Raw genomic sequence first — 17,938 nt, forward strand, 5'->3', positions numbered from 1 at the left:
AGGAAGGTGTTCTTTCCGGTCGGCGCCACCATTGCGAGCTGGTCAAACGTCAGGCACTCACCACCAGCGCCGGTGATGCGTTCGCGGGCGCTCTTCGAGAAGCGAAGCGCGCACACACGCAGAGCCGGGATGCGGATCATGCGAACGTCGTCAAGCACGTCACCGACGACGACGGCGATGGGGGCCTTCTTGCCCTTCTCCAGCCACACCGACTTGCGCCTCATGCAGACGGCAATGCGGCTCAGGGAGACGGGGGCGCGGTTGTTGCGGCTCTTCAGCAGGCGCTGGTGAACGAGCTTGTTGAACGCGGAGTTGGTGCGCTGGGCGAGGAACTTGTACAGCTTGATGAGAAGCTTGATGTACGGGTTCGTCGAGTACGTGTGGTGGCGCACCACGCGCTTCTTCTTCTGGACGCCGGTGAGGTCAACTCCCATCTCTTCCGCGGAGCTGAAAAAAAAAAGAAGCACAAGGAAAAGGGGCTAAAGCCTGCATATGTGTATTTAAAATAAAATCAAAGCAAAAAAAAAAGGAAGAAATGAGAATATACAAAGAGCAAAAGCATTTCCCCTCCCCCCCCCTTAGGAAGAACAAACGAGTGGGGGCATTAGTGTACATCTCAGCATCGTTGATTCTGCTAGCGTGGGAAGCCGGCACACGGCAACGTCTTTCTCAGACAGAGATGTAAATAATAATTCCTGCAATAATAATAATAAAAGTAGAGCACATCCTCATCCAACGCATCCGTCCGTTCATTGCGTGGGACCGCCGTCTCTCCCTCCTGCTTCTCTCGCACAGGAGTGGGAAACGCAAGAGCGGAGGAGCATGTCTATTTTAACGGAATACAACCATCCATCGTACTACCCCGGTTTGAACTTTACCGAATCGAAGCCATGCAACTGGGACTTGAGACCCTGTGGATTGGCCCAGGCGCTGTTGCCGTAGGTGAGGTCCTCGTCTTCAATCACCTTTTTCATCTCCTCCTGTTTCCTAAAGTAATACGCCATAAGCTCGGACTGCGCCTTGGCATCCAAAGCAGGCTCTCGCGGAGGCGCGGGGGCATCTTTGGCCGTCAGCTTCACCGTAATCTTTGTCTTTTCGTTCTTGCCCACGTACTTTGCGAGGTCGGCAGCCCGATCCAATTGTTTGCCACTCCACCACATGCTCGCCACACCCTGCAGGATATCCTCCGTGGTTGCGCCATCGTCAATGATGCTGAGAAGGCGGTGCGCCCTGGAGCGCTCCGCATCGGTGGCGTTGTCGTCATCCAGCACTTTTGTTAAACGCTTTACCGCGTCTGTTCCACTGCACTCGGCCGGGAAGAGGATCATAGCACCCCCCTTGAATGCGTCCACCAAGGCGTCTAACTCTTCCTGGGCACACGTCAGCCGACTTTCTGCGCGTTCGAGGGACATGTACCGCTCGGCGTCGGCGACAGGACCCAACAGGTGGTGCTGCTGCTCCTCTGCACAGGAGTCCTTTGCAAGCTGCTTTGCGGCCGCCGTCATCCACTTGATGCGCACTCTTGTATTACGCATCCGCTGCAGCGCATCGGTCACCACACCTATGTTTGTGGTCGCAGGGACCGACATCAAAAATACGTCGTAGTCCTTGCTGTACTCATCTTTTGGCAGACGCTTGCACTCGATGAGGACCATCACGCAATGCCACGCAGCCACCGGCGCCCAACACGAGAAATGCCACGCACGGCACCAAGAAGCTATGGATATGCCGATATTTCTGTAAAATAAGAAGAAAAATAAATAAATAAATAAATAAATAATTACGCCGCTCCGTGTTTGTTGAGCTTTGGGCTCCTCTTCCCCTCTTTTTGTTGTTGTTGTCGCTGGCAGAAATCCACAAGAAGGCGGTGAGAGCGAAGTATACAGAAGGGGCACGGCAGCAGGATGCTAAAAAAAAATAATAATAATAATGAGAGCAACACCGACGGGCGCCTCCTGCCTTTCACTCACAACCTCCGCAACTGACCCTTCTCTTCAACGCAACCGCCGCCGCAGCAGCAGCACACAAACACAGAAAGAGCGCGTGCCTCAGTGGGAAGAGGAGGCGGTAATCCACCGCAGCTGCTGTGCGTAGTCAAGGTGCACCTCCACGCTCTCCCACAGCCCGCTTCGTTCCATGAGAGAAGCCACACGCTCTCCCTGCAGCCCCACCTCCAGAATGAAATTTGGCGCATTGACGAGAGCCGCATCACGGCGTGCCTTCGGCTTCAAGATTGCGGCCCCCAACTCGCACAGCTCTTGAAAATAGAGGTACTGGCAATTTTCCCGCGTGGCATCGCCCACCAAGGCAAGTTTCGATTCCCAAAGTTTTATGCCGGGAGGGAGACGGACGTACTGCTCCGGCAACACGTAGGGGGGATTTGAAACAAGGATGTCAAACGAACCCAGATGCGTATCTGCCAGCTTTGGCCTCCTCTTCCCCCCCATTTTCTCCTCTCCTTTTCCGATACTGGAGTTGTCATCCGACGCAAGAAAGGCCGCAAACATGTCGCTTTTGATCGCACGATAGCGCGATGAAGGGATCCCATTACGTCTCGCATTCTCCTCAGAGGCCTTCACGGCCTCATCCATCACGTCCACCGCCACAACCTCTGTACGTGGCACATGCACGGCGATGGCAATCCCAACACAACCAGTGCCACAGCACATGTCTAGTACACGCACAGGTGGCTTGTCACCGTCCAGTGAGTGAGCAAGATGTTGTTGAACAAACCAGTGGGTCCACATCTCTGTCTCCGGTCGTGGACACAGCAGCGGAGGAGAGCAGTGAATGTCGCATCCGTAAAAAGGCTGTTGCCCAATAATGTACGCGAGAGGTTTATGCAGGTCAACACGCTGCAGCACTGCCTTCTTAACGGCACGACGCGCCGTGTCCTTCTCTCCCTCTCCTCCGCCGAGTGCCCACTCCTCTAGCCACTGCACCTCCAACTCACTTTGATACCACATTGCCCTGTCCTCCTTTCCCTCTCCCTCTGAGGCGTAATGCGCCTCAAAAATCATTCGTGCAAGCTGTTGTCTTTCTTCCGCCGACAAGCATGACTCCTTCAGAAACTTCCCTCCATACGTTTTGGGCAGTGCCTGCAGCTCCACCTCGCTCATCTCAACAACGGATTCTTCCGCACCTTCAGCCCCAACCCCAGCGACGTCCTCGGCGTCGTCCACCGCCTCCTCCACCTCGTCAATGAGCAGAGTGGGGACCTTCTGCACGTTCCGCGTCATTCTCTCGGAGACGTGCGCGTGAGAGACAGACAGCAGCGCAGCCGCCACGGCGAATCGACTCCAGCGCCGCATCTCCTGTGTATGTCTCTCAACCTTCGACCGCACACCCTTTCTCTGCCTTGCGTCTGCCTGGAAAGTGTGCGGCAGGAATGCGGCCGCCTCCCGCAGACAAGCAAGGAAAGTAAAAAAAAAAACGATGTGACGAAGCATAGAGGGGAGTGAAGTGGCGGAGAAACATTTGACAAAAAAAGGAGGAGGAAGGCGAGAAGGCCAAGCACTGTAGAGAGAACACAAAAAGCAATGGAAGTGAGTGGGTGCGTGCGTGTGCCAGAGAGGTTAAACCCCAGTTCACAACGTGTGTGCACACGCCTTCCTTTTCTCAGAAACGGGGAAAAAAAGGCAAAGGGGAAAGTCCGCTACGAAAGTATCAACAATTAAAACAAAGCAAATAAAAAGACAGGAGAGAAGATAACGAAGAAGGAATAGCGAGATACAGCAGCCGCTGCAGCGGTTGCAGAGAATAAAAGCTTAACCGGCAGCACAACCCGCTAAGTTGTGTACTTTTTGATCAGGAACGTTATTCCCACAACTGAAAAAAAAACACCCGACACAATAAGCAACACGGAGAGGCCCATGAGGAGGCGGACAAAACGGTACGGGGAAGTTCCTACCAACGGGGTGCGTGAGAACAAAAACCACGCAATCAAACCAGGGCCCGTTAGCATCAAAAAGGTGCCAAATAGGGAACCGAGGATGTTAATCGCCACCGAAATTCCCGGTATTACGGCAGCGAGCAAGAGCGTCGTACTAACAATAAAAAGCGCCTCGAGGACGATGGCTAGCCGGGTGGTGTCTTCAGGAGAACCCACGTCCCTGTCAGCGTTCACACCAAACACACTGTCACTCGTATCACCTGCCACTCCCTCCTGACCGCTGTAGCTGACCTCCCCCAGCTGTCCTCCCAGCTCAACACGCTCTGTCTGGCTAGCCCACATCAGCGCGTTCATAATAAGTCGGTGAAGTCCACGACGGGCACCGACGGAGAGGATGGGATAGACGCAGGCGAAGTGGAAAAAAAGTCCAAGGCGCCCAACATTCACCACTGGGTCATCCTCGGGGTAGATGCGCACAATATCGCCCCCCGAGGCGTCATCAGCCACGATATCACCAAATGTCAGATATCCAAACACGCCGGTTGCAATATAACAGCAAACAATAATGGGAAAGGCAATATAAACACTTTTCATCATATTAGGTAGCGTGCGATCCCTAAGTTCCTTGTAAAAATATGGTACATTGTAATGGTAATCGAAAGCCACACCATACGTCGACATTGTGCGGAATAAACCCGTGCCAACGTGGTACCAATTGATTTCACCGCGAGCCACTGGATCAACCTTGGGATACGGCGGCGTCCGACGACTTGTGAAGTACCGCGCAACCGCGGTTAAAACAATGTAGAATATAGTGAGAAACCCCATCATGGACGTCCACTTGAGCTCATCCATGTTACGCACACAACTCAAAAAGAAGAAGACAATGCCAGATACCAGAAGCCAAAAAAAGCGCGTGACGACGACCCCGGAGCCATGCAAAAAACTTTCCACCACAGGGGGTATGGAGTCCGCAATGACACGTGAGTAAATGATAAGGGTTCCGTAGTTGCCTAGAAATATAATGGCCTCGACTAGTACGGTTACAATGCGGCGACGTTTGCGACGCTTGAGTTCACTTTCCGTGTAACGTCCGCGAAGACCCTCCATTTCCATGGTTCCCTTTTCTACTTCGAAATGGTCCCCAGGAGGCACAGATGACTCCTGTGCACAGAAATTCTCAAACGTCATGGGAGGGAATATAGTGAACGCCATAACCTCCGTGAAGGAAAAACGCTGTGTCATGTCGCACCCAGCAATAACGGCGAAAGCCGCAAATCCTGCAAGGAGCGCAGTACACAGCATCAACACAAGCGCCCCAACGATTGAGGCCTCATACATGGCAAGCGGCAGTGAAAGTACGCCCGCCCCAACAACATTGCAGAGGGTATTGATAGCTGCCCCAGCCACGGAACCGTTGCGAGGCTCCTCTGCTACGCCAATAACAGAGAGACTACGTGCGACCCGAATACTGATGCGGCTTGTCAGCGATTGCCGACCAATACTTTCACGCAGCAAAGGCTCTCGACTAACGTTCGGGCCGTGAGAGTGCATTATACAGAATGCGTCAGAGTAGCTTCTAATGTAGGTTATGATTCCGGCGCTGTTGTTGTTGTTTTTTTTTTATGGGGGTAGGGGTTGTGTTTTGGTTCTCGTTGCGTCTAGTTGTTGTTTTCTAAAGCGCAAGAAGAAATGAAAAGGGCAGAGGGGGGGAAAAAAAAAGGAAAAACAAAAGCCAAACCAACAAATACTCTGGCGAAGAAGACAGCAGCAGTAGGAGGGACGCCGCGTCAGAGACACTGCTCTCCTCCTTCTTCTCGAAGCGTGTATACATGTGCGCATGCGGCAAACGCACACAAACTTCACTTTATGTTTTGCTTCTGTGCAAAAGCGGACACGCAAAGGATAAAGTTGGGGCCTGGACAATTTATATTTCATGTTGTGACAACCTCTGCACCTCTCCTTTCCTCCCGGTACAAAAAAAAAAGCATTCTATAACATGTGCCGAACATAGCCATCTATGGTACTCATCTACTCCGCTGCTCTCCCACCTGCACTTCCAATGTTTTCGTTACCCTTCTTCTTTTTTACTTTTCCTCTTCCCACTCGCATCGGCGTGGGTGGGTGTCCTCTCCCGCCTATATTTGGTGTCACCTCCGCGTTTTTTTATGCGGTGATGCTGCGGCGACTTTTGTTGCTTCCGCCTTGCGCTTCTTCTTCTTCTTGCCTGTTTCCTCCACCCCGTTTGCGGCCCCCTTCGGCTGCAAGTACTTGGACTCCAGGCTGCTCATCATGTTGCCCCATTCGGTCTTCTGATCGCGACGCATCAGCGACTGTAGCGCGTGCAGGTCACCCCCGCCCTTCTCAGTGGAAAGGCCCATGGCGTCAAGCGCGTCGGCGGCCTCTTTGCGCTCCTTCTTCAAGGACCGCATGACTTGTTTAAGCACCGCCGCGGAGCTCGTCACCTTCCAGGCCTCCGTCGGCTGTAGGCGCCCGCCTTCCACGAGGCTCCGCACAAGATCCTGCAGCCGCCGAACTTCGTCCTCCTTTTGGTTGTCAAAGAGAAGCTCCTCCCGCGCCATCCGCCGGAAGTTCCCCTTGCACTTATTGTAGCACGATACGACATCCTCCGTCTCCTCCGGCGACCCCGCATAAGTGGCGTAGAACATCTGCACACGCTTCTTCATTTCCGCGGAGCGCTCCGCCATCGTGGCCTCACTGTCTGCCTCCGCCGCAACGCCGGGAATAACGCCGGTTGCGTCATACACACTACGTTTCCCCGAGTCACCCAACACGCTGTAGGCGTTTGCGATCTCCTTAAACTTTGCCTCCCCGTTTGGGTTGCGATCCGGATGATACTGGAGCGCCAGCCGCCGGTACACACGCGCTATGTCCTCCTCGGCGGCATCCTGCGTCACACCAAGAACATCGTAGAGTGGACGTTTGGGAGACATCTCCACCAGTGCGGTTTCGCCCTTATTTAGAATTGTCTTTCTTTCTGATGTTTACTTCTTTTCCCTACGCGCCAGATCTCCTCCGCCTGGTCCGCTCAAAACCTCAGTGGCTGATCAGCCTCCTGGTGCTCCTTCACTTACTGTGTGTATGTTAGTAATTTATCGACAAATACTGGTGTTGCTCTTCTTGTCCTGGTTAAACAGAACTAGAGAGAGAGAGAGAGAGGTTGTGGAGAGAAAAAAACTTTTGGGCAAGCCACTGCAGGCCTCACCCGCTTTCATCTGCCTTTGGGCACCGTCATGGTTCATTCTGATGTAGATACACTTCCTTCTTGAGTACGAGTGTGCATTTGCGCGATGCCCACACGCACGCACACGCACACAGATTGTTTCCTAAAGACAGTAGGGGTGGCTTCAGCTCTTGCCACCTCCTGCACCAATGATGTCACGCAGAAATATATGCAATAATATATTACACACACGCACTGACACACAGAGAGAGAGATAGTCGCATCTGCGTTGCCTTCTCTCCACTAACGGTCCTCGCTTCACCCCATCCACGCCCATCTCATTTTGCCCTCAACTTCATGTCATGCTCTTTTTTTTTGTACTGTCTTATTTCCCTTCTTTCCTTCCTTCCCTCCTTCTCGTTCACTTTTCGTCAGTGTCCTTATGCTCCGTTCCGTGCACCTGCCTACTTGGCCTTGGCCTTCACCGCGTCAGCAAACTTCTTCGCCTCCTGCGGCTTCCAGTTTGCGTTCGCCGCCTCTGCTGCCACGTACTTGTCGAACTCCTCCACGCCCTTCTCTCTGAGGAAGGCAACGCCCTGCTCAATGTTCGCCTCGCGTGCTACCTCGTCCAGATGCGCGGGGCCCTCACCGCAGTAGGCAGCGAGCTCCGCAACCGTGTAACGTGTCAGCTTCACCCGCGCCACTTGTCGCTCGACAACTTTCCTCTGCTCCGCAGAAAGGGTTTTGGCGTACTCCGACAGCTCCGACTGCCAATTGTCCCCAAACTGGTGCACAATGTTGCACTCCTTGACAGGCACCTTGTTTTTGAAGTGCAACTCACCCGTTAAGATCTTGTGCAGGGTGTGCATCTTGAGCTTCGCCGCCGCCGCCGCCGTGGGAGCGGCAGTGGGTGTCGCAGCCGCAAGCGCAAGAAAGGAGCGACGCATCATTTTCCTTACAACCAACCACTCACACACTAACACAAATGTCTACTTCGCACCGCAGACCCTTCCTTCTCCTCAGGACGTTCTTGACCCGTGTGACTGCGGACACCGCACAGGAGAGGGATGGAGAAGGAAAAAAATTAAATAAATAAATAAATAAATAAACGTGTGCGTTAGAGAAAGAGTGGGAAGAGGACAGAGAAGAACGTGAGCGACGGGGACGCATACGAAGCGCAATTGCTCCTCTTGGGCATATCCGTGGACTTGCTGCGTATTAAATGTGCCCCTTCTGCTCCCGGCGTGGAAGAGACACGCCGACACCGCCAACTTTTGTCTGCTCTGTTCTGTTGTGTTTTTTTTTTAGTTGGTGTTGTCGTTATTCTTTTCTTATTCCCTTTTTGTTTTTCATTTCCTTCCTCCCCAGGGAGGGACGCACTCGCTTAGTTTCTCTGTCCTCCTTCGTGTGCCACCACTGCCGCCCTATTGCAAGTTTATGCCCAGATTTCAATTTCGTCTAGCTCGTCACCCAAGTACTTCTCAATGACCTCCACGGGATCGCACGCCGCACCGTGCCGCATGACCTTCTGCACCAGCTCCCTCCCCGCGGTGCGGTTAAGAGGGTCCTTTTCGAACTTCTTCGACCAAATGCGTCGGGCAACGGAGAGACTGTAGAGGTAGCCGTAGTAGCCGGCGGGGTACCCAGACAGGTGCTCGAACGACAGGGTGCCAAGCACGCCACTCTCCGTTGGTGTTACAACCGAGAGTGGGGTGCATACGTCGATGAGAATCTTCGCTAAGTTGTACGTGCCGCGGCCGTAGTCGCTACTGTCGCCCAGGGTGCGTTTGCCAAGGTGGCCGTTTTGGCCGTGGGGAAAGTACACCGTGTATGGCTGAGGGCCGTGAAGCGTCTGGTCAACCGCCGAGAGCACCACCTGGTCGAGCATGTCCAAATGCTTAAACATGTCCGCCGCGGCGTTCCGCCTCATCACCATATCGAAGGAAATGGGCTCCCGTGTGTTGATTCGATGCGCCCACAACCGCAAAAACTCGTGTGAGGTTAAAAATTGCTCAAAGAGCTGCGAAAAGGTCTCCACAAAGTCAATGCTAGCACGGGTGCCAGCCAAATTCTGCACTTTCGTTTGCCCAAAAATTGTATGCATTGCGTGGCCAAACTCGTGAAAGACCGTCGTGACTTCGCTTGGATGCATGAGGGTGGACTCGTCATCGTACCGGCCGTTGGAGAACCGCTGCGCCGGGGTGACAGAGCCGACGTTACACGTTAGAACCACAACTGGGTACTGCCGCTCTGGCAGCTTCAGGCCTACCCGTGCGAGAGCCTCTTGATGGGGCCTGCAGCCCAGCTGCAGAGTAAGGTGGCCCGCCTGGCAGTACTTCATCTCGTTGGCGTACATGTCCAGAACAATAATGCCCAAGAAGGCCCGGTCCTCATCGTAGACAAAAAACTTCTTGGCATCCGGGTTAAACACTTCCTCCTTCTCAAACGGTACCTGCTCCAGGCGCAGGCCAAACACCTCCGAACAAAGGCACTGAATTCCCCTTATGCAATTGGCGACGGAAAAGTACTCTGCCGCCTTCTCAGGCTCCGCGTCGCGGCGCAGCGAATGCGCCACGCGGGCCCGAGTATCGTCTGTAATGCTCTGTCGATTACGCACCTCCCCCACGTTCTGTTGAATGAGTCCTAATTCCTTCTCTGCGTCTGGACGATACTTATGGGCAACGCCACAGAGGAAATGCCAAACGCGCTGCTGGTTCCCCAGCATTGTTCCCCGCAGCTGCTGCTCCGCGTAGCTCTCAAAGCCAAGAAGCTGTGCAAGCTCATAGCGACAGCGCAGGAGGTAACGGAGCGTCGCAAAAGGATTCTTTGACCCCTGCTCCGTCAAGAAGCGCATCGCCAAATCCTCCTTCTCAATGTTCATCTCTGTCACCTTGTCCCGGAGCGCATCGGGCAGGTGAATGCCATTGCTTTCCATGTCACGTTTTAACTGCACGACGTTTTTGATTTCCTCATCATCAAGCTGCCTACGTCCCTCAGGGCTGTCTAATTCAACGATAACATCGTACAGGTCGCGGCGGGAATTCACCTTGCTCATATACTCATATCCCTTTTGAAAGGCGTAGGCCGCATACTTCTTGTACTCTTCGTCTGGATGAATTTGCCGCACAAACTCACACGGGTCCAACAGAAGACACAGAACGTTACTTGTTGAGTCAATGAGATCATGCTTCTCCTTTGCGCCAGTTACTTTGGGAATTTCATTCAGCAGCGCGTCGCACACCGCAATGGTTTGATCCACCGTCTCCGCCAGCACCGCCTTGGAGGAGAGGAAGCTCAGGCTCGGTATCTCGCCCGCCAGCGCCGCCGTTGGCACGTCGTCGCTCTTTGCCGGCGACGTGGGGGTCGGTATCGTGGCGGCGTAGCGGGCGGTCACCCCCCTCCAAGCAACGAGGGGAGATGCACGGAGGCAAATGCCTCCCCAAGGCACACGACGAAGCATCCTCTATTTGCTAACGGAGGACTGTGGCGAAGTGACTTCCCGGCAAACTCCAAAATAAAGAAACGAAGTAAAACGGCCGGAATGCACCCAAAGTCTCCGGTAACGTGCAAAGGGCACTTTGACAGCCACCCTGATGCATTACATGTGCGAGAAAGATAGACCGCGCACGTGTGTGTGTGTGAGTGCGTGTGTGCGTAGATGTTTGCGAGGTCGACGGAACAAATAAAAAAAAACGATTGTGATGCGAAAGGTAGCTGCACAGCTTCGTTTCAGATGCGCCGACAAGCACACACACACAGAGAGAGACAGACAGATGCAGAGAAAACCAAAGAAAAAACAGGGAACAAGGGAGGAAAAAAAAAATTCGCGCCACCCTGCATACAAAAACAAAATAAAATGAAATAGAAAACAAAAAAAAAACGACAGCTTTTTTCCCCCTACGCAAAAGGAACGTTCCAACTGGTTTTTGCAAAGGCGGTGGACAGCTCTGTGTGCGCTAGTGATTGCCAACGCTCGTCTTTCAAGTCCATTGGCGGCATCTCATCCCGGACCTTAGCAAACCAGCGACGTGAATTTTGAAGGTCTCCACTTTGGTAATACGCCTGTGCAAGCCTGCACGCATACTCCAAGTTGGTCGGATCATTCTCTACCGCCTTTTTGTGAAGCGCGATGCTTCTGGCCCACATCTCACTCCAGCCCGGGACCCCGCACCATATCCCGTAGGGACGTGTGGGGCTGTACCACTTGTACGCACAGCGACCACAGAGGGATCCGAGCGCGTTAGGGATGTCTGCGTCAGTGGGGAGCAGCTCCATGCCTTTTTCCCCACGTTTCATGATGGCCTTGTAATTCTCCAGCAGTCCTAGACCGATAAAACTCTTGACATAGTAAAGCGCCTCTGCCTCACGCGTGGCACACAACACGTATGTTCGATAGCACGGGCCATACTCTGGGTTTTCATTGATGCATTTGCGACTCACATCCACGCCGCGCTGCAGAAGGTCTAGCCGGTCGCACCAGTGATCTCGAAACACCTTGTTTTTGTTCTTGTCGTACAAGACGGTGGTTTCTGCGAGGAGCGCCATGACCTCCGGACTGGAGGGGTTCTTCGCAAAGAGGCGTTCCGCGTAGTCAAACGCACTCTCCCCCAGTGAGAAGCTCAGCAGCTGGTCGCGGAACTCGCGGTAGTTGGCGAACTCATCGCTGGTCGCCTTCGCAGGCGACGCTGGTGCTTCCTGCAGGGACGACGCTCCCGCAGTGGCGCCCACGCCGCTCTTCTCCCCCGCCAGTGGGGCAGGCCTGCTACTGCTACTTCCCATCCTCCTGGCCGCACCCGAAACACACCCGTTAGCCCCTCCCCCTCCCCCTTTTTGTTTTTGCTTTTCGTTTTTTTTTCCGCCCCTTCCTGCCCCGTCGCTACGCTCAAAATACGCCGCCTTCCTTCTGAAGGCGCCAACAGGTTTACTATTAACGCGTATTCCTCCTTTGCTGTGCTTTCCCCCACCTCCGTGTCGCTCACCACTCGCTTCTTCCCCAGCCCCTCCCTTAGTGTTTCTCAGGACCCACACGCGCAGGGAGGACGCGAATGGGGGCGTCCACGGCCGCAACGACAAAATAGAGAAAAAAAAACAAGATACAGCCCGCACGAGGAAAGGCGAGAAGCAAAAAAAAAAGACGAGAACAGCGGCACGGCGGAAGCCCCTCTTTCCCCACTTTTAGATGGTTGGGGCGCAGACGAGGCGAGACAGAGAATTAAAAAAAAAAGAGGAACGCAGGACCCCCGGGGACGATAAAACACGGCAATCTAAAAATAGCTGCGATAAAACTCCGGCAAGAAGGGAAGAGTGCGGTAGTGGCAACAGACAGAGAAAGCCATTTCCCAGAAAGGTATAGAATGATGAGTGCACCACTCTCGCCCGCGGCATCTCTCACCATCTCCGCCTCAGCCCATCGTCAACCACCTTTCTATCACTAACCCACTGTTGCTCCCCCTTCCTCTGTCGGCTCTATAGACACTTCCGCTGCCCTTTCCTCGCTGTTCCGTTTCTGGGAAAACTGCTGCAGGCAGAATAGGAAAACGACACCGGCAATGTTTCCCTTCTCTCACACGCAATTTTGTGCGACAATTCAGGTGCGATCTTCATGTCAAACTACTTGATGGACTCTACAAAATTGAGAAGATTCCGCAGTTCGGGGCTGTAGCTCGCTGTTCGTGCATTTTGCTGATCATGCTGCCCAGAAGTCACGGCCGACGCCAACAAGGGCGACGGAGATGCCACTTCCGCCGTTGGCGCCGCAGCATTTGCACCACCATGTACGGTCGCTGCTGTCGGCTTCCTGTTCGCGGGCGGATACCCATTACCCGGTGACTGCGGCGACATGCGACGAAAAGGAGGTGACAACTGTAGCGACGGTTCGGCATCACCATCGCCGCTAAGCGCACCCCTTTGCCTCTCCTGCAGGGGTTTGGAGGCGTGGAAGAGGTTCTCGTACTGGTCCTGATCAATTCGCGAGTTCACAGCAAGCAACTGTTGATGCAATGCGTTTATTTTATGCTCTTGCTCGCTGAGGCGCGCCTGCATTTCCGTCTCCCTGCTTTGGTTCTCCTCCGGGTTGGCATCCGCCACCAGCTGCTCTGCCATGGAGGAGGAAGTCGGCACCACGGTCACTTGATCCTGCGGACCAAACACACTGAAGGCGGGAATCCAACCATTCAGCGCCGGTGGCAGCGGAACGCGCGCCACCACCTGATCCTCGTAGTAGCAAATAAGAAAATACGACGGCGCCTCAAGCTCAAGCACAAACCGAAGTGTTGTGCCTGTCTTTAGTCGATACTGCTCCGGAAGCGCACGACACTCCCCCTCGTTAGGACCAACAATTCGTTGCCCATCCCACACAACGCCTTCACCATCTGTTCCTGCCATAAGTACGCCGGCAAGAATGCGACCCGGTCCAGCTCCGATACGGTCAACGTGAACTTCCCACGCGGTAATGCCGGTATAGAATATTCGCGAAGCACAAACAAGGGAGTGGGTGGGTGTAATATTCTGTGACCTTGTCAGTGTACGACCACTGTAGATAAGTAGACCACGTGCTTTGGCGTCCTTGGGAACCTGAAGCATGAATGCCTCGCGTCTCAGATCAGATGGGTTGGGGAAATTAAGATACCCTGTATCCAAAACATCTGGCACCCGAATACCCGTAGGAACACTTACCGCTTTCAGCAATTCCATGTAGGTTGCCACGGTTGCAAAAGATTTCACTTCGGGTATCGTAAGCCGTGGCATAGGAATTGGTTCGTGGCTTGACATCTTGAGACGGCTTACGAGATCCATCACACGCAGGGACCACTCCTCTGACTTCTTATCCACCTGTTGCGTGAGTGGGATAGACTGTAGTAAGGGATCACATATGCTCAGTCGCTCAGTGTAGAATTCTACAAGTGCGCTTGTTCGTTGTACTGTCAAATCAATATTCTTTATCTGGGCATCAACTTGCATTTGTATACTCGTTTTGAGCCCTTGACACCATTGGGTGAGACCTCGAACAATGTCTTCGAAGTACATGTCTAATGCAGCTTCCTCACGCTTAGCCGCGTCATTTAAAAGTTCCTTCCCGTGTCGCAGGTTGGCAACAATGGTATTGGCAACATTCAGCTGGCTTCGGCAACGCTCCGACCAGGTACCGAGATCCCGCACATGCGCCTCTGCAGCCTGTCGAAGGGTAATAAAGGGGTGATCCTTATGAATTCCAGACACGTGGCAACGGCTCGAAACCAACACTCCACAAATGGAGCACCAGAATTCCGCGGCCAAATGGGGATATACAGAGCAACGGGCAGTGAGTGTGCCATCGTCATGAACCTTGAGGCCCAACATCGAGGGCTCCGTCTGTGGTGAATGATGCGGAGTTTGCACAAACGCCCCTTCACCTTGTGCGAAACTCTCGGGGGTTTCCGCAGAAGTTCTATGCATCACCTCTGCAATAGCATCAGGCTTGTTCAGTTGCTCACCTGCCACTGTTTCCGTCTTTGGTGTTTCCTCCGTAGCTGCTGTTGCTCTTGTTGTGCCGATGGGTTTCTGCGCTGGGTCCACCGACTTCGCGGGTGCCTTGCTTGGGGCATGGACATCCGCAAGCTCCAAAAGTCGCGACACCTCAGCGTCGCTAAATCCCACCGCGGACATGAGTCGTGTTTGCGTGGATGTACCACAACGAAAAAACTCTGCCATAGTGACGCCGTTGTTGGCTAATGCGTCCTGCAGCCGCCTCCAGAGAAGTCCGCCCGTGTCTGGGCCAGAGACTTGATGGTAGGTGGCGCCGCCGCCGTGCTCTGGCGTCACCGCCGCATCCTCGGCGTCGCTGGGACGCCCGCCCTGTCCATTTGAGCCGACCACCCGCTGAAGAGTCACGCCACCGCACTTTTTGCAAAACGTCGTCATGGTCGCCTTCTGCGGCACGTTGGCGCCGGGGAACACGTTCGACGCTCCGCAGACTGTGCATGTCAGCAGAGCTTCACCCATCGGTTTTTGCTGCTGTTATTGTCTTCGCGCTTTGACTTGGTGTCCCTGTATTGGGGGCGCGTCGTCGCCTTAGGGCCTTCTTGCGGCGCAAACAAAATCCCCCCACTCCCTTCGTCACGACAGGCACAAGACGAAGAGCGAAACCACCAACAGCAGCTGCAGCAACGAAAATAAGGGCAAAGACGCCTTTTGCCTGCCTGTTGCGCTTCGCATATTTTCGGCGAAAGTCAAATGTCGCCCAAACGTGACAGGCAAAAAAGAAAAAGAAAAAAAAGCCAAAGAGGAAAAAGAGCGCTTCCACATGCGCAACAATGAAGTAAAAGCAGTTTGAAAGCAGGGCTGGCACACGTGCACCCGCAGAAGAAACTAAAACGAGAAGCTGTGGAGTCTTTATCCTGGGTTGCTATTTCCCGTCTACTGCCTCCCCGTACGCAGCAGAGCGACGTCCTACCTTCTTATTAGTGCCGACGCAGTCTGACCTATCCCAACGAAGCTGATAAAGTAAATAAAACTAAAACCCATCGTGCTATCTATCAAAGTAGATATACTGTATTTTTTTCGTGCATGCATGTGTGTGGGTGTGTGTGTCGTGGCAGCAAGAAGGGCCCCACTCCTTCTTACTCTCTCCACCCCCCCCCACCCAGAGAGCACAGAGCACATATTACAATTCCGACTGTGGCGGGGTGATTTCACCGCGCAGGCTGACGCTGCTAAAAAACCTTTTTATATCCTTTGTGGGAAGCCCAAGCCCTATGAGGTACTTCAGCTTCATGATGCTGGCGTCGATGGTCATGTCAGATGCCGAAATGGCCCCCGCCTCCAGCAGTTGGTCGCCCGCGGCGTAAGTGCCCAAGTCCACCGAACCGTACAAGTTCTGCGTGCAAATACAAACGGCAATGTCACGCTCCACCGCCTTCCGCAGGATCTTTTTCATGAAACCGCCGAATGATGGCGCATTTCCCCCACCAAACGCGATGATGACAATGGCGCGTGCCTCTGTCAGCTCAATGGATCGCATTAAAAACTCTTTCCGCATAGATGGCCCCAGCTTCAGACACAAGACAACTGAATTCATATTTTCCATGACGCGAAATTGACCCAGTGGAAACGGACGGAGAAATGGTCGATGTAGGCTCACGGTTCCATGCATTGTCGCCAGCGGGGGAAAATGCGGCGAGTCAAATGGTGCGAGTGTTGACCTGGAAACCTTGATTGTTCGATTTGCCCGGAATAGCCGTTCATCGAACAAGATACAGACCTCGCAGAGCTGGCTGCAGTTGGCAAAGAGCAGGGCAACAATTAAGTTGCGTTTAAGGTCGGTGTAGAGACGGTCTGCTGGAATACGCGAGCCGGTAAAAATGACAGGTTTCCCCAGGTTTTCCAGCATGAAACTGAGGGCGGTGGCGGTGGCCACCATAGTGTCGGTTCCGTTGTGAATGACAAACCCGCGGTATTTATGGTAGTTGTCCCGGATGACAACCGCCATGCGAAGCCAATCTTCGTGGGTTTGGTCGGCTGAGTGCTTTAACACGTCCAGTTCCATGACTTGGTGTGGTGGAACGCCCGTCTTTTGAATATCTTCGTGGTCAGTGAGGATATCGGTAAAGCTTCGCAGGCTTCTCTCTTCTTCCCTGGAGGTGCCGGACACCGCGTAACTGCGGGCATTGATCAAAAGAATATCCTCGCATTCCGCGTCCAGTTCCTCAGACAGCAAGGGATTTTTTAAATCCTCCAGCGTGAGAGAATCCTGGCCCCAGACGTACATTACCATCTTATTCGGTGCAATCTGAAACTACGCAGTACAAAGAAACAAATGTGTGTGCGTCTGTGTGCGTGCAAGAGGAAAGGGACAAAAAAAACCGAAAGAAAAGTAAAAAAAAAACGTAGCAGGTGTTCCCACGGCAGCAACGCGGGAAAAGGAAGGGCAAGACGCAACTTGCTTCCCTCACACATTGCGAGGAAAAATATGGATAAAATAAAGAAAAAAAAACAAAAGGAAAAAGTAGAGCGGGACAAAGAAGGAAAGCAATGGCTTCACATCCCGTATTCTCCTTTCCACAGGTGCCGAGAAAGGTGAAACAGGGAAGCGAGTGATGGCAGGAGTCCCCAACCGATGTTGACCCGTTGCTGGCGAGCCTCTCGACGCTTACGCCTCTTCCTGGTCCTGGATGTTGAAGTACTTCAGCTGGTAGGTGTCTTTGCCCCGGGCGAGGATGCGGATCCAGTCACGGAGGTCCTTCTTCTTAAGGAACTTCTTCGTGAGGTACTTGAAGTACTTCTTGCGGTAGACCATCGTCGTCGCAATCGTGAGGACGTTGTCGCGCAGACCAACACGCACCTTCTCCGTCAGTTTACCTTTGCGCCCGTTCAGCTTCACGTTGTCCTGGAAGTACTGCTCGAAGTTGCTGAGGATCTCCTCGCTGAAGATGCCGTCGTTGGCGGGAATGGCGCAGTCAATCTTGAACACCTTCTTCCCCTTCGCCAGCTGCTTCTGGCGGACGTAGCCGCGGGAACCGACCTTTGCGCGAACCGCCACCATGGTTGTTTTTCCCCTATAGGTATCGTGTACGGGGGGCGCGACTGAGCTGGTCTCTTCGACTCTCACTCTCTTTGCTCCACCTGTCAGGTTAAATGCGAAAAGAAAAAAGAACAGAAACACAGCAAGATAATAGACAACGGAATATAAATGTTGAGAGAAAGCACCAGAAAAAAAATGAGAGAGGGAGAAAGGGAAGCTTGTAATAGCAAACACGAAAAGCAGATGTATGCACGTAACGCGTGTACCATGTTCGCAGTTAGTGACTCAATCTTTCTCTCGCTCTCAGAATGTTTGTGTGTGTGTGTGTGTGTGCGCGCGAGAAGTAGAAGAAGAAAATAAGAGG

The 17,938-nt window shown here is 53.3% G+C and overlaps 11 protein-coding genes across 11 annotated transcripts, besides 12 other annotated features; all 11 read right to left on the reverse strand.

Annotated features, from left to right (window-relative positions):
- Positions 1–2: 2 nt before the first annotated feature.
- On the reverse strand, positions 3–434 carry Tco025E_06047 (60S ribosomal protein L18; the record flags this gene model as incomplete). Its single annotated transcript, XM_029372936.1, has 1 exon — positions 3–434. A coding segment is annotated over one exon (432 nt), but the record flags the coding sequence as incomplete, so codon positions are not given.
- A 423-nt stretch (positions 435–857) lies between these two features.
- Tco025E_06048 (uncharacterized protein) lies at positions 858–1,655 on the reverse strand (the record flags this gene model as incomplete). The annotated part of the gene is made up of 1 exon (XM_029372937.1): positions 858–1,655. One exon carries the CDS (start codon positions 1,653–1,655, stop codon positions 858–860), a length of 798 nt encoding a protein of 265 aa, XP_029226930.1.
- Positions 1,656–1,754: 99 nt separating this feature from the next.
- Positions 1,755–1,780: a microsatellite.
- A 268-nt stretch (positions 1,781–2,048) lies between these two features.
- Tco025E_06049 (methyltransferase) lies at positions 2,049–3,449 on the reverse strand (the record flags this gene model as incomplete). Its single annotated transcript, XM_029372938.1, has 1 exon — positions 2,049–3,449. The coding sequence occupies one exon, from the start codon at positions 3,447–3,449 to the stop codon at positions 2,049–2,051; it is 1,401 nt and encodes a 466-aa protein (XP_029226931.1).
- A 338-nt stretch (positions 3,450–3,787) lies between these two features.
- On the reverse strand, positions 3,788–5,446 carry Tco025E_06050 (putative amino acid permease-like protein; the record flags this gene model as incomplete). The annotated part of the gene is made up of 1 exon (XM_029372939.1): positions 3,788–5,446. One exon carries the CDS (start codon positions 5,444–5,446, stop codon positions 3,788–3,790), a length of 1,659 nt encoding a protein of 552 aa, XP_029226932.1.
- Positions 5,447–6,042: 596 nt separating this feature from the next.
- Tco025E_06051 (putative chaperone DNAJ protein) lies at positions 6,043–6,846 on the reverse strand (the record flags this gene model as incomplete). The annotated part of the gene is made up of 1 exon (XM_029372940.1): positions 6,043–6,846. The coding sequence occupies one exon, from the start codon at positions 6,844–6,846 to the stop codon at positions 6,043–6,045; it is 804 nt and encodes a 267-aa protein (XP_029226933.1).
- A 208-nt stretch (positions 6,847–7,054) lies between these two features.
- Positions 7,055–7,072: a microsatellite.
- Positions 7,073–7,468: 396 nt separating this feature from the next.
- Positions 7,469–7,493: a microsatellite.
- Positions 7,494–7,540: 47 nt separating this feature from the next.
- Tco025E_06052 (uncharacterized protein) lies at positions 7,541–8,023 on the reverse strand (the record flags this gene model as incomplete). The annotated part of the gene is made up of 1 exon (XM_029372941.1): positions 7,541–8,023. The coding sequence occupies one exon, from the start codon at positions 8,021–8,023 to the stop codon at positions 7,541–7,543; it is 483 nt and encodes a 160-aa protein (XP_029226934.1).
- Positions 8,024–8,154: 131 nt separating this feature from the next.
- Positions 8,155–8,185: a microsatellite.
- A 182-nt stretch (positions 8,186–8,367) lies between these two features.
- Positions 8,368–8,426: a microsatellite.
- An 85-nt stretch (positions 8,427–8,511) lies between these two features.
- Positions 8,512–10,536, reverse strand: Tco025E_06053 (metallo-peptidase, Clan MA(E), Family M3; the record flags this gene model as incomplete). The annotated part of the gene is made up of 1 exon (XM_029372942.1): positions 8,512–10,536. One exon carries the CDS (start codon positions 10,534–10,536, stop codon positions 8,512–8,514), a length of 2,025 nt encoding a protein of 674 aa, XP_029226935.1.
- Positions 10,537–10,704: 168 nt separating this feature from the next.
- Positions 10,705–10,732: a microsatellite.
- An 84-nt stretch (positions 10,733–10,816) lies between these two features.
- Positions 10,817–10,850: a microsatellite.
- Positions 10,851–10,918: 68 nt separating this feature from the next.
- Positions 10,919–10,956: a sequence feature (A-rich).
- A 17-nt stretch (positions 10,957–10,973) lies between these two features.
- On the reverse strand, positions 10,974–11,855 carry Tco025E_06054 (uncharacterized protein; the record flags this gene model as incomplete). The annotated part of the gene is made up of 1 exon (XM_029372943.1): positions 10,974–11,855. The coding sequence occupies one exon, from the start codon at positions 11,853–11,855 to the stop codon at positions 10,974–10,976; it is 882 nt and encodes a 293-aa protein (XP_029226936.1).
- An 831-nt stretch (positions 11,856–12,686) lies between these two features.
- Tco025E_06055 (uncharacterized protein) lies at positions 12,687–15,056 on the reverse strand (the record flags this gene model as incomplete). Its single annotated transcript, XM_029372944.1, has 1 exon — positions 12,687–15,056. The coding sequence occupies one exon, from the start codon at positions 15,054–15,056 to the stop codon at positions 12,687–12,689; it is 2,370 nt and encodes a 789-aa protein (XP_029226937.1).
- A 254-nt stretch (positions 15,057–15,310) lies between these two features.
- Positions 15,311–15,347: a sequence feature (A-rich).
- Positions 15,348–15,625: 278 nt separating this feature from the next.
- Positions 15,626–15,648: a microsatellite.
- Positions 15,649–15,717: 69 nt separating this feature from the next.
- Tco025E_06056 (asparaginase) lies at positions 15,718–16,827 on the reverse strand (the record flags this gene model as incomplete). The annotated part of the gene is made up of 1 exon (XM_029372945.1): positions 15,718–16,827. One exon carries the CDS (start codon positions 16,825–16,827, stop codon positions 15,718–15,720), a length of 1,110 nt encoding a protein of 369 aa, XP_029226938.1.
- Positions 16,828–17,028: 201 nt separating this feature from the next.
- Positions 17,029–17,058: a sequence feature (A-rich).
- A 144-nt stretch (positions 17,059–17,202) lies between these two features.
- On the reverse strand, positions 17,203–17,595 carry Tco025E_06057 (60S ribosomal protein L22; the record flags this gene model as incomplete). The annotated part of the gene is made up of 1 exon (XM_029372946.1): positions 17,203–17,595. One exon carries the CDS (start codon positions 17,593–17,595, stop codon positions 17,203–17,205), a length of 393 nt encoding a protein of 130 aa, XP_029226939.1.
- A 288-nt stretch (positions 17,596–17,883) lies between these two features.
- Positions 17,884–17,907: a microsatellite.
- The last annotated feature ends 31 nt before the right edge of the window (positions 17,908–17,938 follow it).

This window comes from Trypanosoma conorhini (assembly GCF_003719485.1).
Source record: "Trypanosoma conorhini strain 025E chromosome Unknown Tco_14.4_contig_00386, whole genome shotgun sequence".
NCBI lineage: Eukaryota > Euglenozoa > Kinetoplastea > Trypanosomatida > Trypanosomatidae > Trypanosoma > Trypanosoma conorhini.